Here is a 23212-nt window from a genome sequence, read left to right on the forward strand (position 1 = left end):
AAAAAAAGGAGGCAGAGATCAGCTTGGTAGAATCATAGAATCATAGAATGGCTTGGGTTGAAAAGGACCACAGTAATCATCTGGTTTCAACCCCCAGACACCCCGCCAACCACCAGACCAGGCTGCCCAGAGCCACATCCAGCCTGGCCTTGAATGCCTCCAGGGATGGGGCATCCACAACCTCCTTGGGCAACCTGTTCCAGTGCATCACCACTTCCTCCTAATATCATCTAAACCTCCTCTGTCTTAGTTTAAAACCATTCCCCCTTGTCCTGTCACTATCCACCCTTGTAAACAGTCATTCCCCCTTCTGTTTATACGTCTTATGTCTTCTAGCTCTTACAAGATTCCTAATAAGTTATGAGAGGGCCCCAGTTCAGCAGGAGAATTAGGAAGGCCACGTGAAGGAAATCAGTGCTTGCATATTTTGGTCAGAAAGAATGATATACTTTGCTGGTGGAATAAAAATAAAAGCGTTGGTCCTCAGCTTTTTACTTATGTGATGTTCTGGTTTGCTCTAGTTACAGTGTACTTAAAAATATAATTTTAAGGATAATACAAAAACAAATGTTACACAACCCAAAATCTCACTGGTATTTTGTCAGTGCATGGTATGTATGTTTAGTATCGCTTATTAACTGGTATGTTATAAAATCAGTGATTGACCCATTCAGCAGTAACTGCCACAACAAAGTGGGATTATGGCTTTTGTTTTCCCACGTGGAGATTGTATGGATGTAATTGTCGGTTGTTATTTATTCCCTTGACTGTGGCTCCCTCTTCTACAGAAGTCAGCAGATGACAGAGCTGCCACTGCTTCCACATGGGGAAGAGTGTCTCAGCAGGATGAGAATGAGCTCTGAGTTACATCTTTGTGAAGGTAAGAAAAATCAGCACTGCTAGCCAGCAGTGAGCTGCTGGCACCAGTATTCCCCCCATACAGGTTGCTGAACCGATTTCTGATCAAAGGTGCTGACTGATTTCAGTGGGCTCCTGCAAATGAATGGCTCTTTTAGGAACACTTGATCAAAGTTCTACATATGTTGCTGCTCCCATTCCCCTCATTTCTCATCTAGTGGGAATCCTCTATGTTACAAACCTTCAGCTAGGATTCTGTTCATTTTTTGCAACCTTCTAGTGGTAAGTAAGAGACCCCAACGGATTTTTCCATGATAGTGTCTGTAGTAAATATACATTTTCTAAATGCAAAATCATATTAATTTGTTTGACAGTAATAGAGATAATTGTCACTAATTAACCTCTACATGTTTTTTCCAGATAAACATCTTGAAACATAGATAAACAAAATGTTTTGAAGTGAAATCTGTTTAGACTAGAGTATGCATTATCATAATATGTATGGCTTTTTGTTCTAAACCATCACATATTTTATCTGAGTGGGAAAAAAGAACCCACAAATCACAACAATCTGTTTCTTCCGTCTTCCATCCTTAACCTTCACAGAACTGATTACAGCGCAATTTGTGTCACAATTTTACCAAAAAGCCCACACTTTTTAAAAATTGATTTTGAGTTTAAACTGGAAGAGAACACGGGAACACCTACAACACTGGAAGCAAAAAAAAGCGCTGTGGGTTTGTTACAGAAGATCACTTCCACAAACAAGCCCCTTCCTTACCCATGCTGCAAGAGGGTGAGGTACTCACCAAAGACAGTCCGAGCAGGGACAGATTCTCTGTTTAGCCAAAACGACACTTGTGATAAGATCACAGTCATAATGCAGGGAAGGTATGTCTGGATGACAAAATAACCGATTTTTCTTTTCAGATGAAAATGTGCTGTCATTATGGTGTATTCGCCTAGGGGAAGAAAAATTCATATATGCTAAAATAAAGCAGGCTTACTGATTCGAGGATTTCAGCAGCTCCCCCTCTCTCCCAGGGTGAGGCTACCATTCAGCCAGTCTTAACTGCATGAAGAACGCCTGGATTTCAGTCCTGTGCCATACCAAGAGACAGAGGTGCTGCTACATACCTCTGCTCTTCACATTCTGTCCCCAAAAGCAGAAGACAGCAACTAATGACTATTGCACCAAAAACCTGCCATACTTTTATGTACCTGGCATGCCCTGGTGTTGACAGGCATGGCAAATCTGGATTGCTGACAGTGCCTCACTCTTGCCTTCCTTTGACTTCGTCCCACAAACTGTCCTGTCAGAACAATTAAGGCCTCCTACTCTTAGAAACCTGATTTAGCATCAGGACTTAACCTCATTAGGGCACTGTTAATACCAAGCCATCACTTGGGTCCTGACACTCCCCATGCCCCATACTTTAGTGACTGTGTGACTGTCCTAATGTCGGTGCTGCAAGAATTTGTGCTTTGCTCACTGATATTATTGATACTGATATTATTGCTTGGAATTTTCAAAGCGATCAAACTGTTCCTCCAGAAACAAAAACAAAAACAACCCTCTGGTGCACGGAGTTTTCCTGGAATTTGGTATGCCTTAGCTCTTGGAAAGATAATCTCTTTCTGGACAGATGTTGTGCCATGTCTTGTTCTCTTGTGCAATTAATATTATACTGACTGCAGGGGGGAATTCGCTAAAAGCTGCTACAGCAGTGCTAAATTCCATGTCTTTTTTATATGCCAAATTCACAGCATTGCCTTAATCGGGCTTTTGTCAGGCCTTTTGAATTTCAATACAATCCTCAAAAAAATGCACTCTGAAACAGATAGACCAGCTGTCACCTTCCCTTATGGTTCAAGGGAAAAAAAAAAAAAAAAAAACTCAAGCAGTTCTTTCAGATTGTTCCTGTGAAACCATATATTTGTTACTGAAGGCTTTTCATTGATGGTAACAGCTCCCCAAAGCCAAAATCTTGCTATCTGAGAGCAGGATACTATATATATATATATTTTTCTTTTCCTGGGAAAAATGAGAGTTAAAATCAAATATTAGAATAAAAGCCAATAAAAAAAGCCAATCAAACTCCTCCAGGCCCTAGCAGATCTCCAATCATACTGACATCAAATTAATCTAAAAGCATGCATTTTTCAGCTGGATACTAACAAATCAGAGGAATGTCCACACCGAAATGTATATTGTACTGTGAGAGTAAAACAAAACAAAACAAAAAACCCTTTTGACTTACGAATTTTTCAGATCCTGGAAATTCTGGGGTGCGTATCTTATATTTTCTAAAGAATGAGCTGAATGCAGACCTTAACTACTTGAGCTAAATGACTGGCTATAACTTCTTGTTGCAAGAATGGGCTGTTATCCTCCATAGATCAGCCCCCATAGGAAAATAAATAACAGACTGATTCTGCAGAGTGAATTGCAGTGAATTGCAGCCAGCACTGCTAAGCGGTTAGATTTGGCAGATTACTGCTAAGTGACAATACGGCTAATTAATGGACAATAGGTCTACAGTGAGAGGTTTTCTGCAGGTATAGCTGCCTGAGGTGCTCAGATCTGTTCTGTATGAAGTTTACAGACTCATTCATGCTGAGGATTTTAGGTTGAAAGACTGGAATAGCACAGGACTGCCTTACCTGACAGCCTGCCTCTGTCTTTATGGCTTTCTTCTGAAGTCTGATTTTCTGGTGAAATGTTTCCCTGATGAGGGATGTGGAGATAGACAGGGGATGCTGTGAAACTGAGGAGAAAATCCTTGTGAAGTGATGTCTAATTCCCTTTCATTTAGTGTAATTTTGAACCGGGGATGCTGAACATACCTCAGTCTCAGGAGAAACCCCACTTGCTCTTTATTTAGGAGCATTCAGTTTGTGGATTACCAAAAAATATACAGGAGCAGCGGGATATACGTGCCAGTAATCTGCTTCTGAGCTGTGATGTGTGTGAGTCCCATTCTCCCTGCTCGCTAAGGAGTGACGATGTGCATTATTGATTTTGACAGCATGCTTTCCGAGCTGGAATAAAGTAAATCTACACAGCTTCAGCAGAGCAACGGGATTCATATTTTCCTTTTAAAAATGCAGAAAATAAGCACTTGTATTGTGACCATCTTCTGTGGCTGATTCTCACCTTATCATTGTCTTTAACCTACCAGAGCTCTTGTCTCCACTGAAATAATGATATCACCTGATTTTGCATTTTCTCTTCTCCTAACTGCCATCTTCTCTTATTTTCCATGCTGTCTCTTTCTAAAATGCCTCCCCCAACAGACCTGGAGTTGGCAAAAACCCCACAGCTTGTTTTTTTATGTTCTGGTACCACTGCTTAAAGCAATGCTAGAAGCTGCCTGAGTTGGCCTTTTGTTTATAGAGAATAAAATCCTGGCTCTGTTGAAGTGGCAAAGCTCCCTCTTACTTCTGTAAGGCCGCAGTTTATTCTTAGACCATAAGTTTTCTTGAGCAAGGCTAATTTTTTATTATAGGTTTGTGCAGCACGTTTAGATGAAAATACTGCACCTGATAGAGTCCATTCACAACTGCCAAAACAACTCTAATGACAAATCTAGCACCGACAAAAAGCTCAAGGATGGAGCATTTCTTCACAGAGCTCTGCTACTGTGCTGCCTTTAAAAGCTGCTGCAATGGTTTTTCAGTATCCAGGCGATGGAGTTCTGGAGATGGTGCTTACAAACGTTCAGAATCTTTCCTGCATTCTTCCAACATCACTGTGCTGCAATACAATGAGGTTTTCTTAATGAGAATAGGCCAGCCCCTCGGCTTGTTTGTTTACCTTATCTGCCTGGGCTCAGGTGTACCAACAACTGTTCTGGCATGACCCCAACATCAGGTCTGTGACATAGCAGTCCCTGTCCACACTGACATCCAGAACATTTTGGTCCTCAAGAGATGCCTGTGCTGTTTTGATAGTGCTGCACATGAAACCTTCATCTCAAGGAAAAATCAAACTGTTCAGCACAGAATGAAGGGTTGAATGCTTCTTTTATTGTTTAGGCTTTGGATATTTCATAGCCTGGGCTCCAGCTGGCAGAAAAGAAAGGAGTGGGTTTTTGTTTTGTTTTATGGCACTGCAGAACCTAAGTGAGTGATGAGAAATTCTGGATCTGGGGAACAGAACTGGGCAATCATTTGCAGACACCAGCAGGATCCACATGGACCCAAAGCCCGTATCTGAGTGTTTTCAGCACTGCAACAGCAGGACACAGCAGATGTTGGGACTGCTGGAAGCAGTGTGAGCCGACAAATATCCTCTTCAGGGGGAGTAATATTTGGGGATGCTAGCTCAACAAACCACCACACAGGTGGAACATATCAGAGCCATTTTCTGTGGCACTACTAACGTGGTCGTGATTTCCAAACTGGTTGGTGAATTGGGAGTGCAAAGTTATTTTTCTGAGGAGACAGCTAAACTTAACAGCTTGAGTACAAAATCAGCACAATCCCAACAGACTTGTGTAGGGCCAGCATTTCCATTTTAAAAAGAAATCTTTTAGACAGAGAAGCATAAACATCTTGTGACATACACAAACATTTCACCTATGCAACTGCTAAGGCCATGCAGTTTGATGTGGGTGTCAAAAAAACAAACAAACAAAAACAAACAAAAAAAACACCATAAAAGATCCCAGCAGTGAGATTTGTGCAGCAACTATTTTGTTTTTTAAGTTCAGTAATGCAATAGAAGGAAGAAATGTCTTAGATAGCCCTTCACAAGTAACCCTGATTACTGGCCTACCGCAAGCTTGATGAAGTCCAGAAAATCCACCGCTGACTGATGCTTTCCCTGTGCAAAATCGGATTTTTGTATTTTGCTAATCCCTGGTTACAATCTGTGTCCTGCTCTTTGTGATCCACCCTGCAATCAGAATCCAGTCAGCCCAGATGCAACCCAGGACATTAATATAAAATCTTGACGTCGGAAAACAAGCATTTATTAGCCTAAATCTTAGGATACAGGAGGGAAGAGGCTACCAGGCAGAAACTTTGGGCTTTGTCCGAAGAGTGCCCCATACCCGTGGGCTGTGGAGTACTGGGAGCTCCCGCAGGCAAAGCTGCGTGCTGGCAGGGCCCTGAAGCTGACACACTGGAGCAGACACTGCCGGGGCTGGGTTGTTTTCTTTCTCTGAGGAGCAGGACAAGCTTGTAGGAGATGCCCCGCTACCTCCTCTGGATCTTTTTCTTGGCCATGATGAAGGCAAGAGGGGAGCTGCCATTCATTCCAGAGAACAACGCAGCCATGATGGTAAACTGGTAAGGAAAAATGTGTCTTTCTTTGCTCTTTAATGGGAGATAGCATTATCTATTTGTCCTTTTTCCATAGCGGTGTTTGCCTTGACTTTGTCTACACATGTCTGTTGTCTTTAGGAATCTGCTTTAGCAACAGCTCTGTACCTTCTGAATAGGGAAAAGGGAAGGAATAAGCTCTGAAAGATGGGGGTGATGGTTCTGTTTGATGGTAGTTCAAGCTGCCTGAGAGAAGCTTCCCTCAGCTTTGTCTTGTGCTCAAAAAGCGAGCTGCAAACTTGGCTGCTCTCTCTTTATTGGGCACGTTGGGACAGTTTGAGCAGAAAGTATGATGCACCTTGATGCTTCAGTTCCACTAACTTTGTGTGTGAGTGTAGTCCTGCCTGTTTTTACAACTAAATTTCCCATGGACAGTAACGATTTCTTAATCTAATTTACACTTCATCCTCTACAGTCCTGCTCTCACTCAGAGCTCACCATTTTCCACCAGAGATGAGATGCATCTCCGGAAAACAGTCAATTTGACTGGCTTTCCCAATGCTAACTGCACTTCTCTTGGCTGCAGGGTGCCCTCTGCTCCCCCCAGATCTTGCAGTAGATGAATGCATTGTGTAACTTGTTTAAGCCCCTGTCTTGCGAGGCCCACGTGATGCCTGTTCCAGCCTTGACTCCCCCAGGACTCCCCCCACCAATGCAGGCCCAGGGCTGCCCTTGCGTGGGAGCCTTACGAAGCAGGGGGGCAGCTCACATGGGTGCCCAGGCCAGGATTAAGCCTTCTTTGCCTCTCTAATGCTGCCACATCTGGCGCCTCCACACCCAGCTGGGCAGGGAACGGGAATCCTCGGGGTTGGCTCTCCCCTCCTGCTGCCGCGGGGTCCCCAGACACGCAGCATGGCCACGCCACCGCCACCACCTGCCCTCCATTCCCTCTCCCCCCCGCATTGGCCTCATCAGGCAAATCGCTCTAAAGCGATGATTGAAACGGATCAAGTGCGTGGGTGGTGTTTGCCTGTGGGTGGTTCCTCCCCCAGGGAAGCACTCCAGTGATAGTGCTGGCAAGACTGGGCAAAGGCAGCTGCCAACTGGCTGCTTACAGCATTCCCAGTGTACCTCATAAACAGCGGGAGCTGTAGGGCTCTCCGACCTGGTGAAGGGCCTCACAGTCAGCATGCGGCCCTCTCCATTGTAACACTACTTCCAGGAAGCCAGGAACCTGTCCCACTCTCCCCAGCATCTTATGTTCTACAAACACATCCCCATTGTCCTCAGAAATATCTTGCCCACCTGTACTGGTACTGATGTTTTCAGTTCCCACAGTTTGTCCCATCAGGTGGTACTGGTTAAGTCGGGAACCGTCTTCAGCCACAACCACAGAGGTTGTGGTGCTGTTGGTCCACACATAGATCACTTCAGAATTGGGGTAAGCATCTGTTGACACAGGGGAAAAATAGACAGTGATGAGTAAAGCCCATCATGTAATGTTTTAGTGGATCTTTAAGTGATAGATGGTGGGGAGAGGGAAGAATGGAGGAGTGAGACTGAATGGAGAAAAACAAATAAAGATGACACAATCATGTTTCCATATGCCCGGCTCAAAAAATATTAGATTGAAGCCTTCTAATATAACAGATGCATAGGATGGTTTGTCAAAGGCTGAAACAGTAGAGGTATAAATATAATCCATCACAAACACTCCAGCAGCTCAGAGCAGCTCAGACCCATTCTCAGCAGGCTGTCTGCTCCTAAACCCCAGCAAAAGGCATTTGCTGAAGCTCCCCCTCAAAAGCACTCATGCACCTAAAGGGCCTGGACAAGGGGGAACTTCACAGCCTCATCTCCAGGACAAGATGCACTCTGTGACAGAACAAGCACAGGGTCTGCTGCGTGTGCTGGCTTGGGATAAGGACATACAGAGGAGGCGCTATGTCCTGTGCTTAGGGTCTGGCTGTGAATGAAAAAAGCTAGGATGTATGCTTGTGCCCCTGTGTGTGTGCATGCATGTCTGCAACCCAGAGAAAGTACGTGGGAGGGGGATGGCATGGAGGAGAGCAGAAGTAGATTGGTGATGGGGGGTACACCTGCATCCCTGGAGATGCAAACATGGTAAAATTTCACTCACTTGGAAGTCCTTGGAAATAAAGGCAGCATTTGGACTGCCAACTCATTCCTTCCTCAGTAGTAGTGCTGTTATTTTTAAAGCCCTAACACCTGGAGTAATTATGCTATTATGAAAGAATTTCAGCTTTCTTTCAGAAATACTGTCAACAGTGTTTTTTGTTTTATTTTCCTTTTTAAGCAAACTCCGCAGATTATGTTTAAAAAAAAAAATCCAGGAGCTGGCTACATACTTATATTTAATTAAGTAGATCTGGCACTTTTCAGAGCACCATGATCACTGAAAGCTCTCGGGAAAGCTTTGCTGCAGACATATTACAGAAGGCTGGAGCCCACTGCATGGACCTCTCTGGAAAGCAAGGATTACTTTCCCAGCAGGAGTTGAAATGCAGACAAGGTTGGAAGGAGTTCAAGTCCAATACAAATATCTCACCTTCTGAAATTCTGTAACTAGCAAGTTGAGAGTACAGAATGTTTTTTTCTAGAAAAACTCATGTTCAACACAGCCTGTGTGGGAGATAACACACAATGGCTTTCCAGATAAGAACCTGAAAGGCCTGGGCAAGTGGCTAGTTTGAAGGGTCTTGTGTACTAAGTACCATCTCCAGCACTGTGAGTTTTGGTTGCCGGAGTCAGTAAACTGTCACAGAAAGCAGTGACTCCCGTAAGGACTTAAAAATTTTCCCAGAGAGCAATTTAACATAAGCTATTGATGCACTGTAATGGGGAAAAAAAACATGCTAAGGCAGTCCCTGGATTCATACAATCTTCCAGAACTTAAAGGGAGCTTATAAACAGGAGGGAAATCAACTTTGTACATGGTCTGATAGTGATAGACAAGGGGGAACAGTTTTAAACTAAAAGAGCGAAGATTTAGATTAGATGTTGGGGAAATTTTCCACTGAGACTGCAGTGAGTCCCCAGCATAGGCTGCCCAGAGAGGCTGTAGATGTACCATCCATGGAAACGTTAAAGTCCAGGTTGGATGGGGCCCTGCGCAGCCTGATCTAGTGGTGGCAGACCTGCCCACAGCAGGGAGTTGATCTCCCTGAATGATCTCTGAGGTCCCTTCCAATCTAAGTCACTCCATGATGCTATGAACATGAAATAGAAAATAGGAAGTGATCCTGAATCAAGCTAAGAGCATTCGCAGGCACAATGAGGTGCAGATCACTTGGATACTGGAGTAGGTAGCAGGGTGGAAAGCATTTTTTTCCATTTGGTAATCTTCCCTAGCAATCTTTAGGAAGTGCTAGCAGAGGAAGGACACTAGTCTGGATACATCTTTGGTCTGACCTTTTACACCTAATCTCACATTCTCATCCACACCTCCAAAAGATATGGAAATAATAAGGACAGCAAGAAAAAGAGTTCAGAAGAGGGTTACAAGTATCTCCAGGGCCTGGGAACAAGTCTTAAGATTTGAAGCTTAAGGAGCTCAACTTATTTAGCTCACCGACAAGAAGCTGAGATGTGACTCAATCGCCAAGTATAGATACTTGTACACATAAAAGAAACCAAGAACAGGGAAAACTCATACTACTGACAAAAGCAAAAGAAAAATTCAGGCACTGAAAGAACAGGACACAATTTCCTGGTGGGGGAGGGGTGGGGGAATTAAACAGTGGATAACCTTCCAAGATTATAGATTACTGTCACTAGAAATATAAAGATGGGATGAGATCTTTTTCATCATATCTCTGACAGTAGCTTGTTGCTGCTGTGTTCGTGACTGGAGTCGATCCAATCTTTGGTAGCCGAGCATCTATGAATCCTCCATCCTTATTAGCCATGCAGCCATGCAGGACTGCCCACACGCCTTTCATGTGCCTGTATTTGTAGCTGTGCAGTAAAATTACTGTAATTATATCTCATGATCTGCTTTGAAAGGCTACAAAGGAATTTCTTCCCTACTGCAAAATATTTGCATAACAAAAAGTGATGGAATTTCACCTTTCCCTTAAGAGATGAGATACCCTCCCCATCTCAGAGATGATTACAAACTCATAGCATTCTGTAAATAATTCCAAAGGTTGCTTTGGAGATGTAGAAGTCGATGGGTCACTTCTGCTGCAGAATACTCTATTTTTAAGTGCTTATCTGGTATATGTTGGTCACATGTTGATAGCCTCTGTAAATGTTGAATTTGTATAGACAGACAGGGATTCTCAGAGAATTTTATTTTTACCTATGTCACTTCCCATGCAAAAAAGAATGCTGGACTTTTTGTTGGGTATCATCCATATGTATCTCACACCAGGAGTTCACTGCTACTGTGAGCGTCTCAGGAAAACTTGTCCAGTTTTCTGCCAATGACACACAAGCTCAATGAGACACTTCCTGGTGAAAGCCCTGTAACCAAATTCCATCGAAAGTAAAACCACGTTGGGACATGTGCTTGTGAGGCTTAAAAAGTATTCAGATGCTTTATTTCTTAGCTCTGCCTATCTTTGACTGTCCTAAAACAGCGTCTCTGCTTCAAACTGCAGCCTTTACTGGTGTTTCACACGTCTGAGTGCAGGCCTGGAGGCTCCTGCCCTGGAGCAGCTCAGCACCTCCTCCTTTAAAAAAAAAATATATGTATCTGTAATTCAGAAGCCAGGAGGCACCCAAATGCATGCAGACAGGCCTGACCCCACGCACAATGCTTTGTGATGCTGCCTTCTTCTGAAATCACAACAGGAAAGGGAAGATGTCTATAGATAATCTGTTAGACAGGATCATGTACATGACCTCTCCATCTATCTTCTTTGCAACTGTAAAGAAAACAAAGTCTGTGTTTTAAAAGGCTGTAGTATAGGATTTTTGGCTTAACGCCTCCTTTCCTTGCTCTGGGCCAGGCTATGAGAATCTGAGCTTCCTTGTGAGAAAGAGAAGAATTGAGAAAATGCCAAAAGAAGAATGTGAATGTAAAAAGATGCAGCCACCCCCTCAGTCCATAAGTACCCTTGTGAGAAACTTATAGCTCCGACAGGAATAGGCTACCCTAAATCCTTAGTGTGGCAGCTGAACCTTGATCATATCTTTTCTGGTCATCTATATAAATCTTTGGGTATCTGTATCCTTGTACTAGGTATGTGTCTTCCTACCTCAAACCTTCTGCCACACTTTCCCCTCAAACCCTAGTTATCCTAAACTTGCCTACCAGAAGCTCCAGCCCTGCTTCTGGTAACCCATGCAGTATAATTAGGCACAGTCATATTGAAAGCTGAATGTGTGGGAGTAGTCTCGAATAATGTCATTTTGCTTTTGGGATAGAGCTGTTGCTAATGGAGAGATGGCATTATTCACTGTCATACCAAATTGTGTAAAAACCTCCCTCTGTTTAAGTAAAGCTCTGGTAGGTTTTCAGTCTCTAAATGACAAATCTCAGCTCCTGATTTCTAGCATTATAGGAAAGGTTTACTGCTGAGCAGGGAATAAGGTCCTCACCACCTTTACATGGTGCACACAGGGGAGCAAGGAGACACCCAGAGAGTGACAGGAAAGTGTAGTAAATGCTTTGGGTTAGAAAACTGGAAGACGCTGCTGTTGTTGTCGTAAAAGCAAACCCAAATTCAAAGCCACTGAAAATACAAGTGAGGCTGTTTGACTTTCATTCTAATTTAAGCAAGTGAGCTTCTTCTGTTATTATAAATCCAATAATTAATTTAGTGTTCTTTACCATTATTTTGCTAGCTTGCCAAAGAAAGTCAGATGCCTCATTCAATTTTTCTTTCTTGCCTAAGCTAGCTCTTTCAAAAGACAAAAAGGAACCAGTTTAGATGAACAACCGAAAATATACAGAGGTGTGATATAATTAGAAGCAAGAAAATGGCAGAAGACATTTATTTCTAGTGGGCATTTGATAAATGGCTGCAGACTTATCACCTAACAGAATGATGAAATGAAGTCATTTCTTCTCATATCTCTTTACTCACAAGTGGATCTATTTTTCTCCACTCTAATGCCCAACAGAAATATAAAACCCATAAAGCCCTACTTTCCTGTTCTCTCACACACTCTGCTATCTTCCTACTCTCACATGTCTGGCAAGGCAAATAGCAATGAACACCAGTGAACAGAGGGCAGGTGAGCAACCACAACCAAAGGGAGGAACCAGCCTAACAAAGCAAAGCAGCCAGTTGATAAGAACTAGAAGAATCCTGCCATTCGTCTTGGCAATGCAGGCTGCCTTGTTTTCACTTGGTTTAATTATACATGAACTGGAAAAGCCACTTTGGGAAAAATGCTCATGTTGATTCACTGTTTCCTTTCAAGGTCTTTTGGTAAAACATTACAGAAGGATTCTAAGAGGACAAAAAGGAAATGTTCAGATGCCCATTCCTATGAATGAAGCAGAGTGAGGTGCACAGAACCCTCCCATACATAAATGAGCAACCCATGAACAGGGAGACTTCTGCATCAGCCCTTCACACAAGACACTATTTCTTAGCTCCTTAAGACAAATAAACCCTAGTATCTTAAATATGGATTTCTGAGTGCAAAATTGAGATCTTTGGGACCCAGATGCAATTATTCAATTATTTTTTCAAGCAATCATCACTCATGAAAAGAACAAAACCCACATTGATGTCTGCCAGGAAGTTTTCATAACCATATGACAGGACAGAAAATATGTCAGGAAAAAAGAATCTAAAAACACTCCCCACTGTCTTTCTGTTTTTATTTAACTCATTACAATTGCACTGTCACATTCTTAACCTTCAACACTATATGACGCCTCAGGATCATCAGACTGCCAGATTTTAGAAGTACTGCTAATCCTTATTAAAGTCTATTGTGAAAGTTGCATGTACATTGTTTTTTAGAAACTCTCGTTATGACCTCAATATGCATACAAATATTTGTCTTGGGGCAGGTCCAAAGGAGGGCCACTAAGACCAAGATCAGAGGGCTGGAGCACCTCTCCTATGAAGAAAGGTTGAGGAAACTGGAATGGTTTAGCTTGGAGAAGAGAAGGTTCCGGGGAGACCTCATTGCAGCCTTCCAGTACTTGAAGGGAGTGTATGAACAGGAGGGGTGAGGGTGGATAGTGGCCCAATAGGACAAGGGGGAATGGTTTTAAACAGAGGAGATTTAGGTTAGATATTAGGAGGAAGTTTTTCACACAGAGGGTGGTGACACACTGGAACAGGTTGTCCAGGGAGGTTGTGGATGCCCCATCTCTGGAGGCATTCAAGGCCAGGCTGGATGTGGCTCTGGGCAGCCTGGTCTGGTGGTTGGCGACCCTGCACATAGTAGGGGGGTTGAAACCAGATGATCACTGTGGTCCTTTTCAACCCAGGCCATTCTGTGATTCTATGATCTGTCTATGTATTTGACTCCCTTAGAGACTCTTAGATAACTTGGTTAGAGATTCAGATTTACAGTCTCACAACGACTTCTGCAGGGAGTAAAACAGTGCTGCTGATAAGCCATAATGTATCAGCTTGAATTCTAAGATTCAGGCTGGGTTTCTTCTGGCTTGAGCATGAACACTTTTTACTTTATTATACAGCATCTGTCAGTGCTTGTGTCTATACAACTGAGGCTAGATTTGAACTCTGTAATTGGAATTTCCATTTACATTAAGTTGATAAGAATGAATTGATGTACAAATGAGGACTCCATACAGTCTATAGGAAGAAACCTAGTAAAAATGTGATTTCTAATATAAAAACAGCAAGACAGTGCTAAATATGCACGGTCTGGGTCTGGGGGAAATAGTTTTTTTTAAAAAGTAAGCTATTGAGATAAATTTAAATACTAAGATATATGTATTCACATATTCAATGATTAAGAACCTAAAATCAAGAATTTCTCATAGTGTAGTGATGAATTCCACTGTTCTCACAGGAATTTGAGGGTCACATAAATTAAGTTAGGGATCTGAAATCATCAAAATTAAGACTGACTATTTAAACTCCCATGAGCATCTTAACAGCACGAATGATCTGAATCTGTGTCACAGACAAGAAGCATAACATATATAAATACAAAGGATTATAAATTGGAATCACATAGAACCCCAGAATGGTTGAGGTTGGTAGGAACCTCAAGATCATCCAGTCGAGCCTCTGCTCAAGTAGTGCCACCTCCAGCCAGCTGTCCAGGACCATGTTCACACAGCTTTTGACTGTCTCCAAGGATGGAGACTTAACAACCACCCTGAGCGGCTTGTTCTACTGTTTGATCATGATCACAGTACAAAAAAAGTTTTCTTGTGTTCTGATAGAATTCCACTTATTCTCATTTGTGGTCATTGTCTCGTCTTGTCTCTGGGCACCACCGAGAAGAGCCGTGCTCCTTCTTTGTCATTTTCTCTCGTCATGTATTTATACAGGTGGAATAAATCGCCTGAGCTTTCTCCTTTCTAGGTTTTCCCAGCTTTCTCAGTTTCATCTTTCTCAGCCTTTCACCATATGAAAGATGTTCTAGCCTTTCAATTATATTTGTGGTCCTGCACCTGAACTCATTCCACAGAGATCAGGAGCTCGGAACAGCTGTTCCAAATGTAAGGAGAACTGAAAAACTCAGAATGAAATATTTTTGGAATGACACAGTATCATCTAGGTGGGACAAAAGAGGACCTCCGAGGAGAAAATTACTATCATGGACTTAAAGCAATTCTTGTATGAAACCGGTAGTAGGACACTTGTATGAAAAGGTAATAGGACACTCGGCTGTAAAACAGTCAGTAAGAAGTTCAGCCTTACTAAAATGATCACTGTTTCTGTCATTCCTGAACTTACAATAAAAACATTATTTGATAACATGGGCAGTATTTTATATGTTTTCCCAATACAAAGTTTTATTCAATTTTCTTTTCACATTCCACAGGGAATAGAATAGGATGTCTTCAGAAACGTGATAGACAGGTCTCAAGGGACTTCATTACTGAGAAACAGTAACATACCTTTACTGATCATTACTAAAAAAAATAAGGCCCTAAGTTAGATCGAAATGACTTTGTTTCAGAATGCAATTTATAAGTCACCTCTGGAAAAGGTGGGAATAGGAATGTGACAGAAGTGTCTATGGCTTGGAAATTAAATGGAAACACTGACTGTACCCACAAGGTGGTGAGAAATACGGAACTGAAGATGACTGTGAAATTCATTTTGAGACAGAGGGTTTTATGATGTGCCTTCGGCTTTTCAAAGCAAGTGACAAGTGAAAAGACCTGTTTAATTCTAGAAGTTCCAGTTCAGAGGGGAAAACTCTGAATGTGACCCTATTTAGAGCTCAAAATCATAAAGCAAAGGAAAAAAAAATTCCTCATGACTTTGGCCTGAAAGAAACTTTGTAATTTTGAAGGTGTGATTCATGATTAGCAGAGGCAAGGCTAGTGACTGCTTTAATACAATGAATTAGCTATTTGCAAGCTGGTACACTAAATCACAGGCATACCAATTATGAATGTAATATGAATACTAACAAACAGTTGCAGTGATAATTCACTCCGGCACAGTACCCTCACAGGATGCTATTACACAGCTTAAGAATAGCTCTGAGCTAGGAGCTGTGCAGAGCAGCACACAATTTCCCTACTGGATCATTGTGGAGGCACAATTTGGCCATTGGAGCACTGCCCCTCTGAGAGGTGTGCGCATTTGCCACACATTTGCCACCACCGCTGGCAACTCTGATGATTCACGGCCCATCCTACGTTCCCACACAGCGATGGGGCAGCAATCCGAGCAGTGCAGATGTTTCCCAAGCGGAGACTGCAACAGTGAACTGATGCTTTGTGGTGAATTCTGACAATGCATGTACCTGGGCTAAAAAGCATGCATAGCATAATAACCAGAGCTGTGTGCCCTGGGAGAACTGGCCCTCCGGCTCCAATCAGAGAAAGGAGCAAATAGAGAGTTTTCCTGGTGGGGTGCCCAGGAGCATCTCAAAAGGCAGCAGACAGGCAGGTCAGGACAATGGAACTGTGCCACACTTTACTGTGGGATGCTGCCATAGGTAGGCAGAAAGGGGTGACTACACAGGAGCTGCTGGGGCGCTGCTGTATGCCCAGTTGCTCTGAGGCACCAGCCTATCTTCCCAAAGCGGCTGCTCTCATCTGGAGCAGGTGATGTCCTCCTTCTTTTGCCTACTGCCTTCCAACCCCTGTTTCTTCCTCTCACTGTTCTCAGTACTTATAATATCTTCCTTTATTTTTGAATTTATTGGCAGTTGTCTCAGTCTAGAACTAGTCCAACAATTGATTTTGCACCACAAGTAATGGTGGCTACACAACTGTCTTTCATATAGAAGGGGTCAAAAGAAGGCCCTGATGTCTTCTTCTATTTTTCTCCTGGCTGGAATAAAATCCTATTACAAGAGAACTACAGCAACAGAGCAGCAACATGCGCTGGGATGACAATTAAACATTTTAAATATCCTGGGACCCCCCTGACCCTACACAGGTATTTGTATGCCAGGCATATGGTAATTCCAAATTGGCCGACCACTCTGAGTGCTGTATTAACATATAATGAACTCTGAATTTGCAGTTGTGGTATTAGGCAGCTGTATTAACTGCTTCATTAGATAAAACAGCACAGTCATGAGGAAGATGCTAGAGATTTATGTTTTGCTAAGCAAATAAAAGTATTCTCCAAAGTGTGACTGACACCATTACACACACTGCACAGTATCTTACTCTGTAAGCAATCTCTATTGCAGTGGTCCGCTCATTTTGCAAGCTGACGCTTAAGATCAGCAAAGATAATGCACTCAGCTCTCCAGGAGCATCACCAAGGTGAGAAAAACAGAGTAAATTTTATAGAAGATTCAATTTGATCTGTTTTGAAGGGTGCTTTCAAAAACATGGTGGTTTTGGCCAAATCTAACGTCACAGAGTGAAACCATGACTTCACCACAATGAATGAAAGTTCTTCCCACCAACATCAGTGGTACCAAAGACTCTCCCATCATAAGCAGTACACCTACTGATCTACTATTGAGAACATCACCATTTATGAATCAGTATGACCTGAGACCAACCATGAAAAATTGGAACTATCTGCAGAACTAAATATACGCCCTTTTTTTCTGAAGCCAATCCCTTAATGAAGACATTTCCAACTCTCAGAAGTACAGCTTCACTAATAACACTGTGTGCATGTATAATCAATAGGCGGACAGAGGCAGTAGGTTGAAATACTATTATTCAGTCACTTTAACACTGCTCAGAGATCACAGTCACCAGAACTTATTCCCTGTGCTGATGCTGCAGTCATGTAAATTTCAGAAGTGGGAAAACTCCCAAGTCCCTGACGTCAGAAAAGAGATCCTCCCATTCCCATCCTCTGCTGCTAGCCTGCAGACTCAAGCTTAGCTGGGTTTTCCTGAGTCCTGAGAGTTGACCCTTTAGAAAGCATATTGCTATTCTATATATCATCCCGTGCTGCAGTATGATTGAAAACATCAGGCATGTGAGGCTACTCGTAACTCTGAAAAGCAGCGTTTGCTCCAGGGCTCTTCAAGGCAGTAGTGCAGAATACATAATATCTGCAGTCCCAAAAATGGATGCCAGTGTGCAGAGGGAGCAGTACAGCTTCCATTTCTGTGCCCAACACTAAGATGGAGGTTGATCTTCTGTAAGAAACTTTAGCCTTTTCAGCCTGTGAATATAGGCTGCTGTGAGGGATGCCACAGAATAGCCTCGCATTTAGGAGAAGGGGGTTGCTGCAAGCTCTCTCTTCCTTCTCCGTCCCTGTACCTCTCACTTGTGTATCACCAAGGCTTTTTCATTTCCCTTCTTATGGAGTACAAAAGGAGCATTTTGTTAATGAGCACAGAACTGCTCGAGGCCAACAGTTCAAGCTGCCTCAGTGGTAAAGGGGGTAAAAAAGCCCTTTCCATCAGGAGCCTGTCTATCAGAGGAACTGCCATTTTGCATTTTGTCTGTCACCACACTAAAATGTCCCTTCTTTGGGAACCTTTTCCTCCTGCCCACAGAGACGTAGGCCCAAAGGCACTTAGCTATTTGTCTTCCCTGTACACAAGTGCACATTTCCTTATCTAGAGCCATCAGCTGACCTATTTTAGTCATCTGCTTTAGGAGGAGATTAACCTGAGCTTAAAAATATCTGCTCCTCTCCCCTGACCATAAGAGGGTGAGAGTGGTTAGCTCAGCTGTATATATTTACTCTGCAGAAATATAAATTTAGAAGAGAAGAATCCCATCTCCGCTGACAGATTTAATACTGGATACCTTCAGCAAAGCAGCTAGCTGGTAGCACAGGCTGGATGTGAGCGGACTTTCAGTGGACATGGTGTGGGAATGGGCAAAAAGAGCCAATCCTTCAGGCGTTCCCTCTTTAATTTCTTCACCAAGTGCAGTACAAACAACTTCTTTTGAAGAAACTTGCTGAGCTTGAACTGCAGCTTGCGCTGCACTGCAGTCTGGGCTAATCTAGCTTTCGGTACAGGGGATGAGGCTGACATGGACTCGGCAATTTGGAGGGAGGACTGATGGTTGATGAGAGATCAAGATGTCAGAAAAGATCTGCCAGAAGCTGAATTTTCAGCAGTGTCTTGCAGCTTTTTCTCTTTCTTTCCCCAAAACTGTATGCGAGTCATTTTGTCATTAGCATAGTGCACTAGCACTGGGAGACTCTAATTGAACCCAGGGACCCATAACGACAGAGGCAATAAAAGCAGGTAATGAACCACTCTATCTTTGCTCAGAAGAGACTGTAATTGCTCTTTGCCTACTCCATCCCCACCTGCAAAACGCAGGCAGTGGAGACCAACCTGCCTCACATCAGTACCGCGAGAATGACTTCGGAAGCATTTATGAAATATTTACAAGCCATGGAAATGGCCACCTTGGAAAGTAACAGCCATTAAAAACCTGTCTTGTAAAGCAGTAGTGCAATATTTACCTATTTGTTCCATTTACAAATAACATCCCATTTGCTAGTGGCATAAACCCGTGATCCATAGTCGGCAACTGTAAGCCCTCAGTGTGCTTTCTGGGGCATTAGGGGGCACGTAATATCTTAGCACGTTTGCACCCAAGGATCATTTGTGAGTTACAGATACCTTAAGCCAATGAAGCAGAGAGTATGTGCATTTTATTTTCTACTGCTGACAACTCAATTTGAATCATGGCTTTCCCGTAATCAGGCAGTTGCACAGCCTTTAAATTTAGCCTGAAATCTCCAGAGTGGGAAGTACATGCTGATGTTTGTATCAACAGCAAAGCACCTGGATCTCCATGCTGCTCCACCACAACAGTGTCTAGACCTCTTTCAGGCAAGATAAAAACACTGCTGTGTATCTCCACACAAGCTGCTTCCCTGCCTGAACTTTTTGTTCCTTGAGCTCAAAGCCAATGCTGGTAAAGCTTTTTCCTCCTAAAAAGGAGCCTCAGGGAAGCACACCTTACCAATACAAAAAACAGTTTTATTAAACATGATCCTAGTGGCCCTCTGGGCTGGAAGGGAGTCGATTCCATGGCTGCTGCAGCTCAGTATTTGTGGGAAGATTGCAGGTTTTTCAGACAATTGTTCTTTCTGACCTCCCTTTTCAACTCTATTATGAACCTAAGGGGAAAAGCTACTGGCTTCTGAACAGATGATCACAAAGAATAGGAAGTCACTGATCCAAAACCAGGCAGTATTTCACAGGAAAGCAATCGCACCCAGAGGACGGGATGGTGGCAAATGCTGAATTTTTAATGTATTTTTAAAATTCTCTCAGCGCAGACCTGAGTATATATGACAAAGGCTCTGAAAAACAAATTGATGATGGTGACTGCAATTGCTTAGGAGGAAACTAGCACAACCTCTCCAGCATTTTCTGCAAAGTCCCAGTCCTACAGGCGGAGGAAAACTGACTGACCTGATAATTTTAGGAAGCTTTTAGAAAGGGCCTTTTTCACTTTTGTCACTCTAAAAGGTATGACTTTGATGACTTAGGACTGCTAAGATGATCAGAGGGCTGGAGCACCTCTCCTATGAAGAAAGGTTGAGGAAACTGGAATGGTTTAGCTTGGAGAAGGTTCTGGGGAGACCTCATTGTGGCTTTCCAGTACTTTAAGGGAGCATATGAACAGGAGGGGGAACAGCTGTTTATGAGGGCAGATAGTGGACAGATAGAACAAGGGGGAATGGTTTTAAACTGAGATAGGGGAGGTTTAGGTTAGATGTTAGGAGGAAGTTTTTCACTCAGAGGGTGGAGACACACTGGAACAGGTTGCCCAAGGAGGCTGTGGATGCCCCATCCCTGGAGGCATTCAAGGCCAGGCTGGATGTGGCTCTGGGCAGCCTGGTCTGGTGGTTGGCGACACTGCACATAGCAGGGGGTTGAAATGAGATGATCATTGTGGTCCTTTTCAACCCAGGCCATTCTATGATTCTAGGATTCTATGCTGGGAAACCTACCAAAAATGTAAGAAGTTAGGAACATCTTAATTGGTTAAGTTTTGCTCCATGATGGTGTCCCATAATAATAACTGCCACAAAAACATGAATCATACAGCCCAGGCCCAGCTTTTTAAATTCTCCACAGATTTCTCTTGAGAAAAGCTTCTTAGATTTCTGAAATACGCAACTATTACAGTGTTTCCTTTTAAGACCATGCTCCCTTACCCTTTGGGAGCTTCAGGCTGCACTGCTTCATGCAGTTTGGGACAGAACACAAGGGTGAAGCTGCTGGCAACATGGGCTGCTCAAAATGCCAGCTGAGGATGTGACTGTGTTGCTACAGATGCACATTTAAATTGAGTACAGGCTGTGCTGCGGCACCTGTGAGGATACAGAAGTAATTGCTGGTACAATCTACCCCTCAATGTAGGAGAAACACAAAGTTCAAATAAGATACTTGCAGAAATTGTGAAGTCATCTTTATACAGAAGAGGTTTTAGTTTTGAATTCTGATTTTTAACTCCCTTGAAAGAATAGGCCTTCCAGCATAAAATGCTATCCCATACCTAGCATAGAGAGAACAGCTCGCCATGAACATATGCAACACCTAACTAATCTCCAGGAACTAGTTCTTCAGAACAATGTGCCACAGATGTATCTATTTCTGAGCTAGCTATGCAGAGAAAAATGGATTTCTAAGTCTCTTATCTATATCTGAGATAGTTTTGCAGAGAAATAGGAAATTCTACAATATGATTCATCTCATCCTTAGGGAGTCATCAAAAATAGTTCTAATGAGCTGCACTACCAAAGTACTTACTTCCTTTCAGTGGCCATAAAAGGAGTCTAGACAACTAACTGCCATGTCACTGTCTAACTAAAACTGTCACAGACCCACCCCATCCATTTTACAAGGCTCTGCTATCAATGCACAGCTTTCAATACAAGACCAACTACTCTGCTCATTCTGGAGCAGTGTATTTCTATGTCCTGCAACAGATAAGAGCCACAGCAGATTTGGGGAAGCCAAGCGGCTCTTGTGGTACCCTATGATTTTGTGAGTATGCTTCAGCCGTGAGTTTATGTATCAAAACCTTCTGATTTTTTCGCAGCCCCAAAAAGAGTCACGTGCCCACAGTTTCAAGGAATCTAGAGGCAAATAACAGCAATTTCTATTAGGTGGTCTCCAAGTTCTCCATCAATTCTACGGGATGTATGAAAAATCAGTTTAGGCTTGATTACTATGATTTATTAGCAAAACAAGCAAAATCTCTTTACCTGAGATTTTACCTGAGCAAGCAGCATTTAATTATTCACAGATTTTGGGAATACACTGAATACATTGCTGTCACATTTTACTAAAAAGGAATTTGGGTCTGTTTCCTGCCATCTGTTTTGGAGTTGTCCCTCCACACGTGCAGTTCTCCTGCCGTCTCACAGTTTCAATCTGGGGAAGCATAAAATCAAGAAACTCCCTGCAGGTGCTTTCACCTCAGAGCTATTATGAGTATCATGGAGAAACTTCAACACTGGTGGAAGAGAAATTTTTTGGAGAAATTTCTCAGTGTCTGTAGCTACATGGATTGTCTGTGAACAGAAAGAATCTTAATAGCGCTAGTTCACTGCTACAATAAAATCCTGGGGTAATGGTGAAGCTTCTGTCTGTTCATTACTCCAGCTTCAGCTGCCTAAGAGAAAAACAGTCTGAGTGTTTTCTGCCACAGAAATAGCCGGAGCCCCTTCCCCTACCAAAAGCTGCAGAAGACAACATGACTCAGTTTGAACTGTTAGAAAGGAAGATGTACATAAACCGCGTTAATGTCTTTCTTCAGAAGCCATAAATTTTACTAAGCACTGTTTTCTCACAGTCTGCAAACTCTCAGTGCAATCTACAGTGATCAATCTTCTCCATCTGCATAGCCAAATGAAATTCATCAGGAATAAAAGCCTTCCACAGCACTACTTGTGAGCTAGGGGGAATCTCGTTATTTTCAGAATATTCATTAGAATTTCCACTTACTCTAAAAAGAGTATGATGTTTACTTTTTTTTTCCCCACTAAGTGACTAGTGGACAATAGATTCATGCATATATCCATTCCTTAGTACAAGATCTATGTACTCAGAAAGGGTGCCTTCAAAATACCGTTGCCATAAATAGATTATCCTTTCCAATATCTGACATTATCAAATCACCAGTTAACGTTCACTAATAGCAAATAACTAATTCATCTTCTGGGGAACCCTGAAAGCTAGGTAAAACTGATATAATTAACGCATGAGTAAAATGAGATTTAGGAGTTAAGTCAGTTGCCTGGGCAGAGGCCTTCATGGTCTAGTGGATTAGACATCTGTCCCTCCAACCAAAGAAGTTGAGTCTAATCCTTTTTCTGACATTGATTTGCTGTGTGGCCTTACGGAAAGTCAATTAACTTCTCTGCCTCAGCTGCCCTGGAGATAATGATGCTTACCTTCCTAGTGACACATGGGCATTCAGAGACCACACTCAACGATACTTTTAATGTACTCTTAAGGCCTCTCAGTGGAAGAGTGAAACATTAAAGCTTCCTAGCTTTAATGCCCTTTCTGTCTTATCTAATTC

General features: G+C 42.7%; 1 protein-coding gene across 3 annotated transcripts in view; it reads right to left on the minus strand.

Moving 5' to 3' along the window:
* The window catches only part of GABRA5 (gamma-aminobutyric acid type A receptor alpha5 subunit), a 63438-nt gene that overhangs the window by 2052 nt on the left and 38174 nt on the right, over positions 1-23212 (minus strand). For all 3 annotated transcript variants that reach the window (XM_010727527.2, XM_010727540.2, XM_010727534.2), the window contains exons 7-8: positions 7432-7575; positions 1668-1820 (exon numbers count right to left, since the gene is read on the minus strand). In XM_010727527.2, the coding sequence (XP_010725829.1) occupies positions 1668-1820; positions 7432-7575 (297 nt within the window). The remainder of the gene's footprint in view (positions 1-1667; positions 1821-7431; positions 7576-23212) is intronic.

Source organism: Meleagris gallopavo, chromosome 1 (assembly GCF_000146605.3).
Source record: "Meleagris gallopavo isolate NT-WF06-2002-E0010 breed Aviagen turkey brand Nicholas breeding stock chromosome 1, Turkey_5.1, whole genome shotgun sequence".
In the NCBI taxonomy this organism is placed as follows: Eukaryota; Metazoa; Chordata; class Aves; order Galliformes; family Phasianidae; genus Meleagris; species Meleagris gallopavo.